The 13,859-nt window shown below is 48.6% G+C and overlaps 1 protein-coding gene and 1 non-coding gene across 3 annotated transcripts in view; both read right to left on the reverse strand.

The window, feature by feature from the left end:
- Positions 1 to 7,074: 7,074 nt before the first annotated feature.
- trnar-ccg (transfer RNA arginine (anticodon CCG)) lies at positions 7,075 to 7,147 on the reverse strand. The gene has a single exon. It is a non-coding gene; the product is annotated as a tRNA-Arg (tRNA).
- Positions 7,148 to 8,133: 986 nt separating this feature from the next.
- LOC137302171 (polyunsaturated fatty acid 5-lipoxygenase-like) overlaps positions 8,134 to 13,859 on the reverse strand; it is a 31,765-nt gene continuing 26,039 nt past the window's right edge. Inside the window, exon 14 of one of the 2 annotated variants that reach the window (XM_067971835.1) lies at positions 8,134 to 8,502. In XM_067971835.1, the coding sequence (XP_067827936.1) occupies positions 8,326 to 8,502 (177 nt within the window). In that variant the 3' untranslated portion in view covers positions 8,134 to 8,325. Of the gene's footprint in view, positions 8,503 to 8,540; positions 8,862 to 13,859 lie in introns of those variants that run through there. The other variant, XM_067971834.1, reaches the window with a different exon arrangement.

Genomic DNA, 13,859 nt, shown 5'->3' on the forward strand with positions numbered 1-13,859 from the left:
TGAGGCACTGAATCAAAGTAGACTATCTAGTGCGAAACCTCTAAAATGTAACAGTGTGTTGCAACCTCCCAGAGGGTGGCAAAGATCTTACTGCACGGCCAACAGTAAATAATAAACATATCACAATAACGTCACAATATGTATCATAGACACATCAGAATAGAAGGAATCCTGCTGGGTTAGTTGCGACTGATTGAATTCTTTATTATTTTGCACCTCACATTGGGAGCGCAGCAGGAGGCGGGAGCAGACCTACGGGAGCGCAGGAATCGGCATTGGAGTGCAAATAAAGGTCAAGGCTCGAGGGCCTACACTCCCTCGGACCCAGCAGTCAGTGACATCACAGGAGAGAAGGTGGGTGTTTGGCTGGTAAGTGTTACAGCTGCTTTCCCCCCCCCCCCACCCCTGAGTTAGGGAATTGTGTAAAATTATAGTAAAAGCTGGGAGCATAAAAAGAAAACTTAAACCAGTTTATTAACTAGAGTAATAAAACTATAAATAACCGGTTTTAAGGCTTGATTTGCTTTAGTTTAGTTAATAATCTAAAAACAGAGGTATGGCAGGGCAGCTCAGACCAGTGGAATGCGCATCCTGTGCCATGTGGGAACTCCAGGACACTTCCAGTGTCCTGGACAACCACAGGTGCAGGAAGTGTCGTCAGCAGGAGGAGCTCGAGCTCCAGCTTTCGGTCCTTGAGCAGCAGCTGGCTTGACTGCAGTGCATTCGTGAGGCTGAGAGTTTCATGGATAGCATGTTTCAGGAGGTGGTCACCCCGCAGCTTGAGAGAGTGCAGGCAGAGAGGGACTGGGTGACATCCAGACAGAAAAGGAGGACCAGGCAGGTAGGTACCCGTGCTGTACCTGCCCTGGGAGCGTTTGATGGGACAGTGTAGAGGGAGCTTTACTCTCCCTCTCAGCATCTCACTCTCTAACTGGTATTCAGTTCTGAATACTGGTGGGGGAGAGGGTTCCCCTGGGGAGTGCAGCCAGAGCCAAGACCAGAGCACCATGGGTGGCTCAGCTGTACAGGGGGGGAGGAGACAGGTCAGGAGAGCAATAGTGGTAGGAGATTCCATAGTTAGGGGAGCAGACAGGTGTTCTGCGGCCGCAGGCATGATTCCAGGATGGTATGTTGCCTCCCTGGTGCCAGGGTCATGGATGTCACTGAGCGGCTGCAGAACATTCTGTGGGGGGGGAGGGTGAACAGCCAGAGATTGTGGTCCATATGGGGACCAACAACATAGGTAGAAAGAGGGATGAGGTCCTGCAGGCAGAATTTAAGGAGTTAGGAAAAAGATTAAAAAGCAGGACCTCAAAGGTGGTAATCTCTGGATTACTCCCAGTGCCACGCGCTATTGAGAGTAGAAATAGGAGGATAGAGCAGATGAATGCATGGCTGCAAAGGTGGTGCAAGGGGGAGGGCTTTAGATTCCTGGGGCATTGGGACCGGTTCTGGGGGAGGTGGGACCTGTACAAGCCGGACGGGCTGCACCTCAACAGGGCCGGGACCAATATCTTTGCGGGGAGGTTTGCTAGTGCTGTCGGGGAGGGTTTAAACTAGCTTGGCAGGGGGATGGGAACCTGAGTGTGGATTCAGATAGGATAAAGTCAGAACTGGAAATGGAAGGCAGAAAATTAGTGAGTGAGTCTGGAAGGCAGAGGGAACGAAGGTTAGAAAATAAACAACAGAGGAGTTTGGCAGTCCTTAAATGTATTTACCTCAATGCAAGTATAGGAAATAAGGCGGATGAGCTGAGGGCACAGATAGACATGTGACAGTATGATATCTTAACTATTACAGAAACATGGCTTAATGAGGGGCAGGACTGGCAGCTCAAGGTCCCTGGTTACAGGGTTTTCAGACGCGATAGAGCGGGGGATAAAAAAGGAGGGGGGGTGGCAATTTTGGTTAAGGAAACAATTACAGTTGTGAGGAGGGATGATATTTTAGAAGGAGCATCAAATGAGGCCTTATGGGTTGAGCTAAAGGAAAAAAAAGGGGCAGTCACACTACTGGGAGTGTACTATAGACCCCTAAACAGTCAGAGGGAGATAGAGAAGCAAATATGTAGGCAAATTTCTGAGAAGTGCAAAAACAATAGGGCAGTAATAGTAGGGGATTTCAACTACCCTAATATTAACTGGGATACAAACAGTGTGAATGATATAGAGGGCGCAGAATTCTTAAATTGCATACAGGAGAATTTTTTTAGCCAGTATATAGCAAGCCCAACGAGAGTGGGGGGCAGTTCTGGATTTAGTTCCAGGAAATGAAGAGGTGCAGGTGGAAGAAGTAGCAGTGGGAGAGCATTTTGGTGGTAGTGATCATAATACAGTTAGTTTTAGCATAGTTATGGAAAAGGACAAAGACAGAGCAGGAGTTAAAGTTTTCAATTGGGGAAAGGCCAATTTTACTAAACTGAGAAGTGATTTAGCAGAAGTAAACTGGAAACAGCTACTTGAAGGTAAATCAGTGTCAGAGCAGTGGGAGACATTCAAAGGGGTGATTCAAGGGGTTCAGGGTAAACATGTTCCCTCAAAGAAAAAGGGAGGGGCAGCCAAATCTAGAGCCCCCTGGATGTCAAGAATCATTCAGGGTAAGATAAGGCAGAAAAAGAAAGCCTATGATGGACACCGGGAACTCAGGAGTATACAGAGTGCAGGGGTGAAGTTAAAAAGGAAATCAGGAAAGCAAAGAGAGGGCGTGAAAAAATATTAGCAGGTAAAATCAAAGAAAACCTAAAGATGTTTTATAAATACATAAAGAGCAAGAGGATAACCAAAGAAAGAGTAGGGCCTATTAGAGACCAAAAAGGGTAAACTATGTGTAGAGGCGGAAGATGTGGGTGTGGTTGTTAATGAATACTTTGTATCTGTCTTCACAAAGGAGAGGGATGATGCAGGGACTGAAGTTAAGGAGGAGGAGTGTGTAATATTGGATGGGATAAACATAGCGAGAGAGGAAGTATTACGAGAATTAGCATCTTTGAAAGTGGATAAATCACCAGGGTCAGATGAAATGTATTTCAGGCTATTAAAAGAAGCCAGGGAGGAAATAGCGGAGGCTTTAACAATCATTTTTCAAACTTCACTGGATACAGTTGTAGTGCCGGAGGATTGGAGGACCGCTAACATTGTACCGTTGTTTAAAAAGGGAGCGAAGGATGGACTGAGTAATTACAGGCCAGTTAGCCTAACCTCGGTGGTGGGCAAATTATTGGAATCAATTCTGAGGGACAGGATAAACTGTCATTAAGAAAGGCATGGACTAATCAAGGACAGTCAGCACGGATTTGTTAAGGGGAGGTCGTGTCTGACTAACTTGATTGAATTTTTTGAGGCGGTGACAAGGAGGATCGATGAGGGTAGCGCAATTGATGTAGTCCACATGGATTTTAGCAAGGCTTTTGACAAGGTCCCACATGGTAGATTGGTCAAAAAAGTAAAGGCCCATGGGATCCAAGGGACTGTGGCAAATTGGATCCAAAAGTGGCTCAGTTGCAGGAAGCAAAGGGTAATGGTCGACGGATGTTTTTGCTACTGGAAGGCTGTTTCCAGTGGGGTGCTGCAGGGCTCGGTACTAGGACCTTTGCTTTTTGTGGTATACATTAACGATTTGGACTTAAACGTAGGGGGCGTGATTAAGAAATTTGCGGACGACACAAAGATAGGCCGTGTGGTTGATTGTGAGGAGGAAAGCTGCAGACTGCAGGAAGATATCAATGGACTGGTCAGATGGGCAGAAAAGTGGCAAATGGAGTTCAATCCGGAGAAATGTGAGGTAATGCATTTGGTGAGAGCAAACAAGGCAAGGGAATACACAATAAATGGGAGGATACTGAGAGGTGTAGAGGAAGTGAGGGACCTTGGAGTGCATGTCCACAGATCCCTGAAGGTAGCAGGACAGGTAGATAAGGTGGTTAAGAAGGCATATGGAATGCTTTCCTTTATTAGCCGAGGCATAGAATATAAAAGCAGGGATGTTATGCTGGAACTGTATAAAACACTAGTTAGGCCACAGCTTGAGTACTGCGCACAGTTCTGGTCACCACATTACAGGAAGAATATAATTGCACTGGAGAGGGTGCAGAGGAGATTTACGAGGATGTTGCCAGGACTGGAGAATTTTAGCTATGATGATTGGAAAGGCTGGGGATGTTTTCCTTGGAACATAGGAGGCTGAGGGGTGATTTGATTGAGGTGTACAAAATTATGAGGTGCCTAGATAGGAAGGACCTATTTCCCTTAGTGGAGGGGTCAATAACCAGGGGGCATAGATTTAAAGTGATTGGTAGAAGGATTAGAACGGAAATCAGGAAAAAAAATTTCACCCTGAGGGTGGTGGGGGTCTGGAACTCACTGCCTGAGAGGGCGGTAGAGGCAGAAACCCTCAACTCATTAAAAAAATACCTGGATGTGCACCTGAAGAGCCGTGACCTGCAGGACCATGGACCAAATACGGGAAAGTGGGATTAGGCTGGGTGGCTCGTTTCTCAGCCGGCGCGGACACGATGGGCCGAATGGCCTCCTTCTGTGCCATAAATTTTCTATGATTCTATGATTCTACATTGTTCTGACGGCAGCTAAACAAAGCTTTTAAACAGTTACACTTGAACCACAGCAGAGCCATGTGCAGCTCAGGAGGCACTGGTTGACCGCCCTTGATATATGACATTGTTTAATCTCAGAACAGAACATGTATTAATTTCCAGAATTTAGTTCGTAAAGCTTGTGGCTAGAAATACAGCTCTGTACACTTCACATTCAGAGCAACTCATGCTATTCCAGCACCCACATCTGACAACGAGAGTTTTTTGTAGAGTTCAGTAAACAGACAATAACAAAGTATTAACTATTTTGAATGCAGAACATTGGCTTTGAAATTGGGGTTCTTAAGATTTGTGTACATTTTTCATAGGATCATAGAAGGAGGCCATTTGGCCCACCGTGTCCATGCTGGCCGAAAAAGAGCTATCCAGCTTAATCCCACTTTCCAGTACTTGGTCCGTAGCCCTGTAGGTTACGGCATTTCAAGTGCACATCCAAGTACTCTTTAAATGAGTTGAGGGTTTCTGCCTCTACCACCCTTTCAGGCAGTGAATTCCAGACCACCACGTTCTGGGTGAAAAAATTTCTCCTCCGCTCCCGTCTAATCCTTCTACCAATTACTTTAAATCTATGCCCCCAGTCACTGACCCCTCTGCTAAGGTCCTCCCTATCCACTGTATCTCGGCCTGTCATAATTTTATACACCTCAATTAAATCTCCTCATAGCCTCCTTTGTTCCAAAGAAAACAACCCCAGTCTACCCAATCTTTTCTCATAGGTAAAATTCTCTAGCCCTGGCAATAGCCTCGTAAATCTCCTCTGTACCCTCTCTAGTGCAATCTAGTACATCTTTCCTGTAATGTGGTGACCAGAACTGTATGCAGTACTCAAGCTGTGGCCTAACCAATGTTTTATACAGTTCTAGCATAATCTCCCTGCTCTTATATTCTATGCCTCGGCTAATAAAGGAATATATCCCATGTGCCATTTTAACCTACTTCTCTACCTGTCCTGCTACCTTCAGGGATCTGTGGACATGCACTCCAAGGTCCCTTTGTTCCACTACACTTCTCAGTATCCTCCCACTTATTGAGTACTCCCTTGCCTTGTTTGCCCTCCCCAAATGCAATACCTCACACTTCTCTGGACTGAATTCCATTTGCCACTTTTCTGCCCACCTGACCAATCCATTGATATCTTCCTGCAGCCTACAGCTTTCCTCCTCACTAACAACCATACGGCCAATTTTTATATCATCTGCAAACATTCAAGTCCAAATCATTAATATATACCACAAAAAGCAAGGGACCTAGTTCTGAGCCTTGCGGGACCCCACTGGGAACAGCCTTCCAGTCGCAAAAACATCTGTCAACCATTAATATTTGCTTCCTGCCACCGAGCCAATTTTGGATCCAACTAGCCACTTTCCCTTGGATCCCAGGGGCTTTTACTTTTTTGACCAGTCTGCCATGTGGGACCTTGTCAAAAGCCTTGCTGTAAAATCCATGTAGACTACATCAAATGCGTTACCCTCATCGACCCTCCTTGATACCTGCTCAAAAAATTCAATCAAGTTAGTCAGACACAACCTTCCCTTAACATAAGAACATAAGAAATAGGAGCAGGAGTAGGCCAATCGGCCCCTCGAGCCTGCTCCGCCATTCAATAAGATCATGGCTGATCTGATCCTAACCTCAAATCTAAATTCATGTCCAATTTCCTGCCCGCTCCCCGTAACCCCTAATTCCCTTTACTTCTAGGAAACTGTCTATTTCTGTTTTAAATTTATTTAATGATGTAGCTTCCACAGCTTCCTGGGGCAGCAAATTCCACAGACCTACTACCCTCTGAGTGAAGAAGTTAACAAATCCATGCTGACTGTCCTTGATTAACCCGTGTATTTGTTGACTTACAAATGCATTATTCCTGAAGCTTGTATACTAAAAAAAATGCTTTCTTCAATGATGGCACTGCTTTCTTATGGGTAGCTGACACTGTTCAAGTCGGGACTTGTCTGTTCATATTCCAAGGTTGACTGGCTCTTTCCCCTCTCTCCGATCAGCATACAGTGCACGTAACTGTCTGTTCCTGAATACAGTGCGGTCCCAGTCCTGAAAGTGACTTCGTAGGTGACCATTTTGACAGTTGGAAAAATCTAGATCTCGATCCATTCAATCCCAGACTGTAGCACTTGTCACACTGAGTGCCCGGAAACGCAGCTACAAGGTTTATACATTTAAAAAAAGGTGGGGCTACAGGTGAAAACAGGCAACACTTAACACTTGATGGCAGGGATGTGGATCGCAGGCTTTGAACCCCACTGTAAGTGACAGAACATTAGAAATAGGAGCAGGATTAGGCCATACAGCCCCTCGAGCCTGCTCCGCCATTCAATCAGATCATGGCTGATCTTCGACCTCAACTCCACTTGCCCGCCCGATCCCCATATCTCTTGATTCCCCTAGAGTCCAAAATTTTATCAATCTCAGCCTTGAATATACAAATGAAGATGATTTAAAACCAAGCTCACCCCAGATGGGACTCGAACCCACAATCCCTGACTCCGGAAGCCAGTGCCTTATCCATTAGGCCACTGGGGCTATATCTGCTGTATTTGTTTGTGAGATTACCATCTTGATTCCTTTTGTTCTGGGAATAGATGAAAATCTTGAGCTCAAGTGGCCTGGTTATCTTGGTTGAGGAGAGGTCTTACAGAGCACCTCTGAGACGGGGTGGGGATTGTTTACAGCTCCACGCTCAGACAGAGGTAAATCAGGGACTCTGTTTCTCAGCTCACAAGTCCTGTCCCCTACCACTTTATCACAGCCTGTGCAGAGGTGATCACATGGACCATTACGAAACCCCACAGATAAGAGTTACTGTACATATGCCGGTCCAGGCTTGCTATTAACCAGTAGTTAGCCAAGTGTCACATCATTTGTTGTTTTTGTAGCAAGAGTTAAAAATTCAGTAAACAATGGCGCAAGCTGCTGTATTGTCTCTTGCTATCGCTCACCTGTCACTTTAAATAAACCTCATCCTAAACCACAGAGAGGATGAAGATCTGCAGTGCATCTTAAGTGCTGAGATGCACCCCTCCTGACCTCCACCACTGACCCTGTCACAGTTCACAGGGTCAGGGAGAGGTCATCCTACTTGCCTGCCTTCAATATTTGGCCTGTCCCCACAAAGTGACCGTAAAGTTGATCAAAGTGCCTCAGGCCAGAGGGTTTCAGATGTCCTTGTACAAAGGGGACCATCTTGAAATGGTGCAAAATGTCTTTATTAACTTTTTTAATCTTTGGGGGGGGTGGGGTCCAGGCCACATTCCTGGCCTGGATTGTCAGGTAGAGCCCGGTAATGCCAGTTGGTTAGCCAGTATGCCTGCTCTTACAAGGTGCACCAGTGCCGACCATAGACTAATCCCTGAGTAGGTCTGGGAGTCCGTGCTCCCCTCATGCCCCTCTATACATTACCATTCCATGTCTTTAAAGACACGCTGGAGGTGAATCTATAGCCAGTTGGTATGTCCTGTGTCAGTGTCACACCAGGGGTTGAGAAAGCAGAACCGATTACTGCACCGCAATAATCATAAAATTGTTTTATTTAAAACATACCGGGATGGTATTTTCAACAAAAAAATATTCCTTTAAAATCCCCCCCACCCCGCCATTGCCCATTACTGAGTAACTGCCCCAGATGTTTAAAAGCCCCCAGGCAACCATCAGGGATCTAGAGACATCTGCACATTCTTCCCTGAGCCTGGCCACTCTGCTCTTTAGATAGTGATGCTGTTCTCGATGTTTATGGGACGCAGGTTCTCATATTTCAGGGCCAGGCCCCCGTTGCGCTCCTGGATCGTGCGGTCGATTCCCTTCAGCTCTTCCTGAAATTCCCCGATGATCTTTTTCACCGCTTCTTCAGTGAAATACTCCTCATAATTACCAAGTTCTCTCTGCACAAAAAAATAAATCATTTGTATTCAGTTGGGGACTGCACGGTCAGCTAGAAATTGGGGCAACTTTGTGCTGTGGGCCCACAATCACTAGGACCTGGGGTGTGACTGACCAAATACATTTCATGCAGAGGTCCTTACATCCAGCGGCCTGAGGTCATGTTCATCCCCTCAGTCTGAGCTGTTAGCCCACTGCACCTGAACGTTTTAAAAAAGCATCCTGACTTCATTTTCCCTACTACGGATGTTACTCTAACTGCTCTGCAATTACCAAGCTGGTGCCTTAGTCCATTTTTCACCGTTGGAACCACATTTGCCATCTCCCAGTCCTCGGGAACTGCTCCAGTGTTTCGGAAACTCTGAAAATATCAACCGAAGAAAGTATCAGTAATTTCCTCTGTAGATTCCTTGAGGTTTCTGCGATGTATCTGTTTGGTCCAGGAGTCTTGTGGATATTCAATCTGTCCAGTTTCTGTTACTAACTCCTATAAGTTTTATGGATCCCTTCGCCCCTTATGCTGTGACTGGAATTCTCTGCCGCCCTCCTTTGTGAAAACTGATACAAAAAATCCATTCGATACATCTGACATATCCTGACCTGTAATAGTTTTACCTAGTTTATCAATTAAAGGACTCCCCTGTTCTTTGACCTTCCTACTCTCATTAACAAAGTTGGAAAATGTTTTTGGTCCCTCTACTCTGCCCAATAACCTGCCTCAGCACCAGCCTTGTCAGAGCACCCCCATCTGCACCAATGTGATATTTTTTACATTTCCCACACCAGGGCCCCGATATTACCTGGGAGGCGGGATGGTAACGGGGTGGGGGGGCGACTGGACGAGTGGGTAACCCGCCCAGTAAAATTCGTATGTTCCCCATGCGATCGCGGGTAAATTGGAGCCACTTAATGTGGCTTCCGGGTTTCCCGTCGTCAACTGCGCAGCGGGCGGACTGCGCACCTGCATCACAGGCTGTCAGCTGGAGGAGCCCTATTTAAAGGGGCAGTCCTCCAGTGCTGCTCCAGGAGCAAACACCCAAAATTACAGAATGGAGCAGCCCAGGGGAAAGGCTGCTCCCAGATTTAGTGATGCCTCACTCCAGGTGATACTGGATGGGGTGAGGAGGAGGAGGGATATATTCTACCCGGCGGACAGGAGGAAGTGGCCTGTCTCTGCCACCAAGAAGGCCTGGCTCGAGGTGGCAGAGGAGGTCACCAGCAGCAGCAGCCTCTCCCGCACCTGGATACACTGCAGGAAGTGCTTCAATGACCTAACTAGGTCAGCCAAAGTGAGTACACTTACTCATTCTCCTACACTCCGTCTTCCACATCACCGCCCCCACCCTACAACTCCTTCTGCACTGCCAACACTACTCTATCATCACTCCTCACACCCACTCAAAGCTCATCCTCAACTTAACTGCACTTACTCACCACTTCCTCACCTCCCCAGTACTCATCCCACCACTACCACTCAACCCAAACCTCATACAATGTCACGGCTCTGTCTCATACTCATCTTCTGATGCATCTTTCATGGTCAGCCTCACCCAAACCAATGCATTCAGCGGTTGGCCATGTCACCATCACTCACTCACGCCTCTCTACTTTCTCCCCTTATAGGAGAAGAGAGCCCAGAATGCACGGGAGAGGGCAAGGACCGAAGGAAGGCCGCAACATCTAATCGTTCTCATGGATGCGGAGCAGGAGGCTCTGGAACTGAGCTGCATCCTCGAGTGCCTGTCCCACGGGGACGCCGAGACTGCCACCCGACAAACGGCTGGTGACAGAACTTTAACATTCAACACACACAATAGCAATTGATGTTAACATGCCTTGCCATCTTCAGCATCTCAACATCTGACATTATGCTTAATATTGCCTTCTGTTCTCTTACAGGGCCTTCAACGACCGCTGTGATGGCAGAGGGCGATTCCTCAGAGGACCTGCCGGCCTCTGAGCGAGCCATCCACCAGCGCAGATACACACACCTCGGTGGGTCCCCGTCCTCACTTAGTTGGTGTCGTACATGGTGAGTCACCACACACATGTGAGCACGGCAGACACTGCTAGCAGGGACAGCTGTGGAGAGTCCGCATCGGTGGGCGCACTCTTTCCCAGGCTCCGCTCAGCTCGACACAGATGCTGAACCCTGGGGGCCATCCTTTAAAAGGAGAATGATCGAGGGGCAGCAGCTGGAACAGTGCCACGCGCACTCTCCACAATCGCGCAAAGGATGGAGGAGTCCAACTCCTGCATGAGTGGAATGTAGGCACAGGTAAGGGATGGCATCGCTGAAATACTGTCACAGAGATGTGAGGGCATCTCTGAGATAGTGTCGGGGGTAAGTGTGGGAATGTCTGCGATGGAGGGAAGGCTAGCCTCCATGGAGCTTCACGCATGGCTCACCAATGAGTCCATTGAGGCCCTGACAACGGCCCTTCGGACTCAGAGTGAACAACATTCTGCCGCCTTAAACAGGCAGACAGATACTCTGACACTGGCCTCACAAGGCTTCACACATGTCCTCCAAACTGTCGTCCAGCAGAGTGGTAGGAGTGGTGTGGGCCTGGCCCATGGGAGGGAAGATGGAGAAAGGGGACATGGAAGTAGGGACGCCCCCACGCCTCACTCGTTGCCCCCTCTCAACCAGTACCCGCAATGCTGCCTCCTCTCTAGGTGGCTGAGTCTGCCCCTGCACAGGTGCAGGTGGAGCAGTCTTTGGAGGGGCCCTTATGGGCACCGAAACCCAGAGGGCGTCGGCCCAAAGCATCTAATCGGTCAGGGCATGAACAAGAGCAACCTGCCACTACATCTGCTGCAGCCACAGGGGATGCACCACGTAGGAGTGGTCAAAAGCGAAGGTTTTGTGAGCACAAAGGGGATGCACAAGGGTGCTTGACGGTTGGCCATGTTTTTTATTTATATTTATTTTTGTTAATGGCACATTAAATATTATTATTGTCACCACTACTGCCACATATTGGCCATTCTTGACTGGCTTGTGTAATAAGGCCCTTTCATGAGGTTCACCGTGAACGCCCACACTTGATGCCACCCATTGGGTCACTCTACAGTGGGTGCATGTGTAGTTGCAGGACTATTTTGTGCAGGGGGCCAGGGGCTGGGGGGGGGGGTGGTGCTGGTGTGGCCATTGCTCTGTCCAGGTGGTGAGGACTGGACTCTTCGCACTGTCTGATGTTAGGAGAACCGTTCACTTATCAGTGAGTCCTTGGCCTCATGAACAGCCAGGTGAGCCGCTGTTCTGCCCATGGGTTGCTCCTCCTCCTCTGCCTCCTCCTCGTCGTCCTTGTCCTCCTCCTCCTCCTCCTCCTCAATGTGAGTGGCAGATGTGGATGGGGCCTCCTCCAACGGCACCCCTCTCTGTTGTGCCATGTTGTGCAGGGCACAACACACGACTATAATGCATCCCACTCTGTCTGGTGCGTATTGAAGCGCTCTCCCAGAATGATCAAGGCACCTGAAGCGCATCTTGAACAGCCCTATAGCATGCTCAGTTGTAGACCTAGTAGCGATGTTGCTGTCGTTATATCGACGCTGTAGCTCGGTGGTGGGGTTGCTCAGAGGTGTCATAAGCCATGTGTGCAGGGGTTATCCCTTGTCCCCGAGGAGCCAGCCCTTGCGGGTGTTCGGTGCGTGAAAGAGGGGCGGGATGTTGGACTCCCAGCGGATGAAGGAATCGTGGCAGCTGCCAGGGTATCTGGCGCACGTGTGAAGGAATCTCTTTCGGTGGTCACAGATGAGCTGGGTGTTGATGGAGTGATAGCCCTTTCTGTTGATGAACAGTCCTGGCTGTGTGGAGGTGCTCGTATTGCTATACGGGTGTAATCGATTACACCCTGCACCAGTGGGAAGCCAGCCACAGCGTGGAATCCCACTGCCCTCTCCGTCTGGCTGAGGTCATCCATGGGGAAGTTGACGTAGTGCGAGGCCCTGCAAAACAAGCCGTCGGTGACCTGCCTTATGCACTTGTGTGCAGACGATTAAGAGACCCCGGCGATGTCCCCGGACGATCCGGAGGCGAAGAAGTTGAGAGCAGTGGTGACTTTGACAGCGACAGGTAAGGAGATGCTGCTCGGGCCAGCCAGGAGCAGCTTGGCATGAAGGGGGCCGCAGATGTCCACGACTACCTGGCGACTGACTCTGAGTCTCCGTATGCACTGCTCCTTAGAGAAGTTCAGGAAGCTGAGCCTCGGTCTGTAAACCCTGTTGTGAGAGTAGTGTCTCCTGCGACGTCGCTCTCTCTGTTGTTGCCCTCCGTGCTGTTGTGCAGGTGCCTGTGGCGCAGCAATGTGTTGTGGAGCTCCACGTGGCGGAGGTGGATGGCGTGCTTGGCGAGGCTGGTGATGTTGCTCGTCCTCGGATGAAGGATGAATGTAGCTATGGCACCCCCCCCATCCTGACAGTGTGAGTTTGAGGGGGTCCGCAAAGTAGGTAAATGTGTTTGCACAGCAGAGTTTTGGGTATATATTAAGAATTTTGAGTGGAAAGACAAAGGTCTTGAAGCCAAAACTTTGTTTGAAGTGACAGAGTGCCCTGCTGCAATAAATGAGGTTTTCCCCCCACCTGTCAAATAATCCGTTGCATCTCCCACTGGCTGCTGGCTGAAACATGTCTGCTATAACAGGGAGTGTTTCCCACAGCATGGGAAACATGCTGAGGATCCTTCAAAATTGCATTCCTGCCAAAATCTCCACTCAATGGGGTCTCTCAAGTACCTCAACTATCTACCTAACTATGTAAAGCAGCATCCTGCCGGCTTTAATTGCTGGTGGGAGTCCCACACCCGAACGCGTCACCAGGGAACCTAGAAGTCATCGAGTTGGAGCCGGGCTCCGAACCCGCTCCGGGATTCCGCCATTTTATGAGCCCCCCCCGCCCCCAACGTACCCGCTCCGCCATCTGAAAATCGGCCCCCAGTTGTCCTGTGGTCTCTGAGGTTGAGAATTTAATGCTAATTAGTGTTGAATTAGGGGTTGTATGTGCTGTGGGTCCAGACTCACATGGGCTGAATTCACAGTGTCTACAACAACAACAATTTGCATTTATATAGCGCCTTTAACATAGGAAAATGTCCCAACGCGTTTCACAGGAGCGTTATCAAACAAAATTTGACAGCGAGCCACATTAAGGAGATATTAGGACAGAGGTAGGTTTTAAGCAGTGTCTTAAAGGAGGAGAGAGAGAGGTAGAGAGGCGGTGAGGTTTAGGGAGGGAATTCCAGAACTTAGGGCCTAGGCAGCTGAAGGCACGGCCGCCAATGGTGGAGTGATTAAAATCGGGGACGCACAAGAAGCAAGAATTGGAGGAGCGCAGAGATCTCGGAGGGTTGTAGGGC

This window comes from Heptranchias perlo, chromosome 35 (assembly GCF_035084215.1).
Source record: "Heptranchias perlo isolate sHepPer1 chromosome 35, sHepPer1.hap1, whole genome shotgun sequence".
NCBI classification, from domain to species: Eukaryota; Metazoa; Chordata; class Chondrichthyes; order Hexanchiformes; family Hexanchidae; genus Heptranchias; species Heptranchias perlo.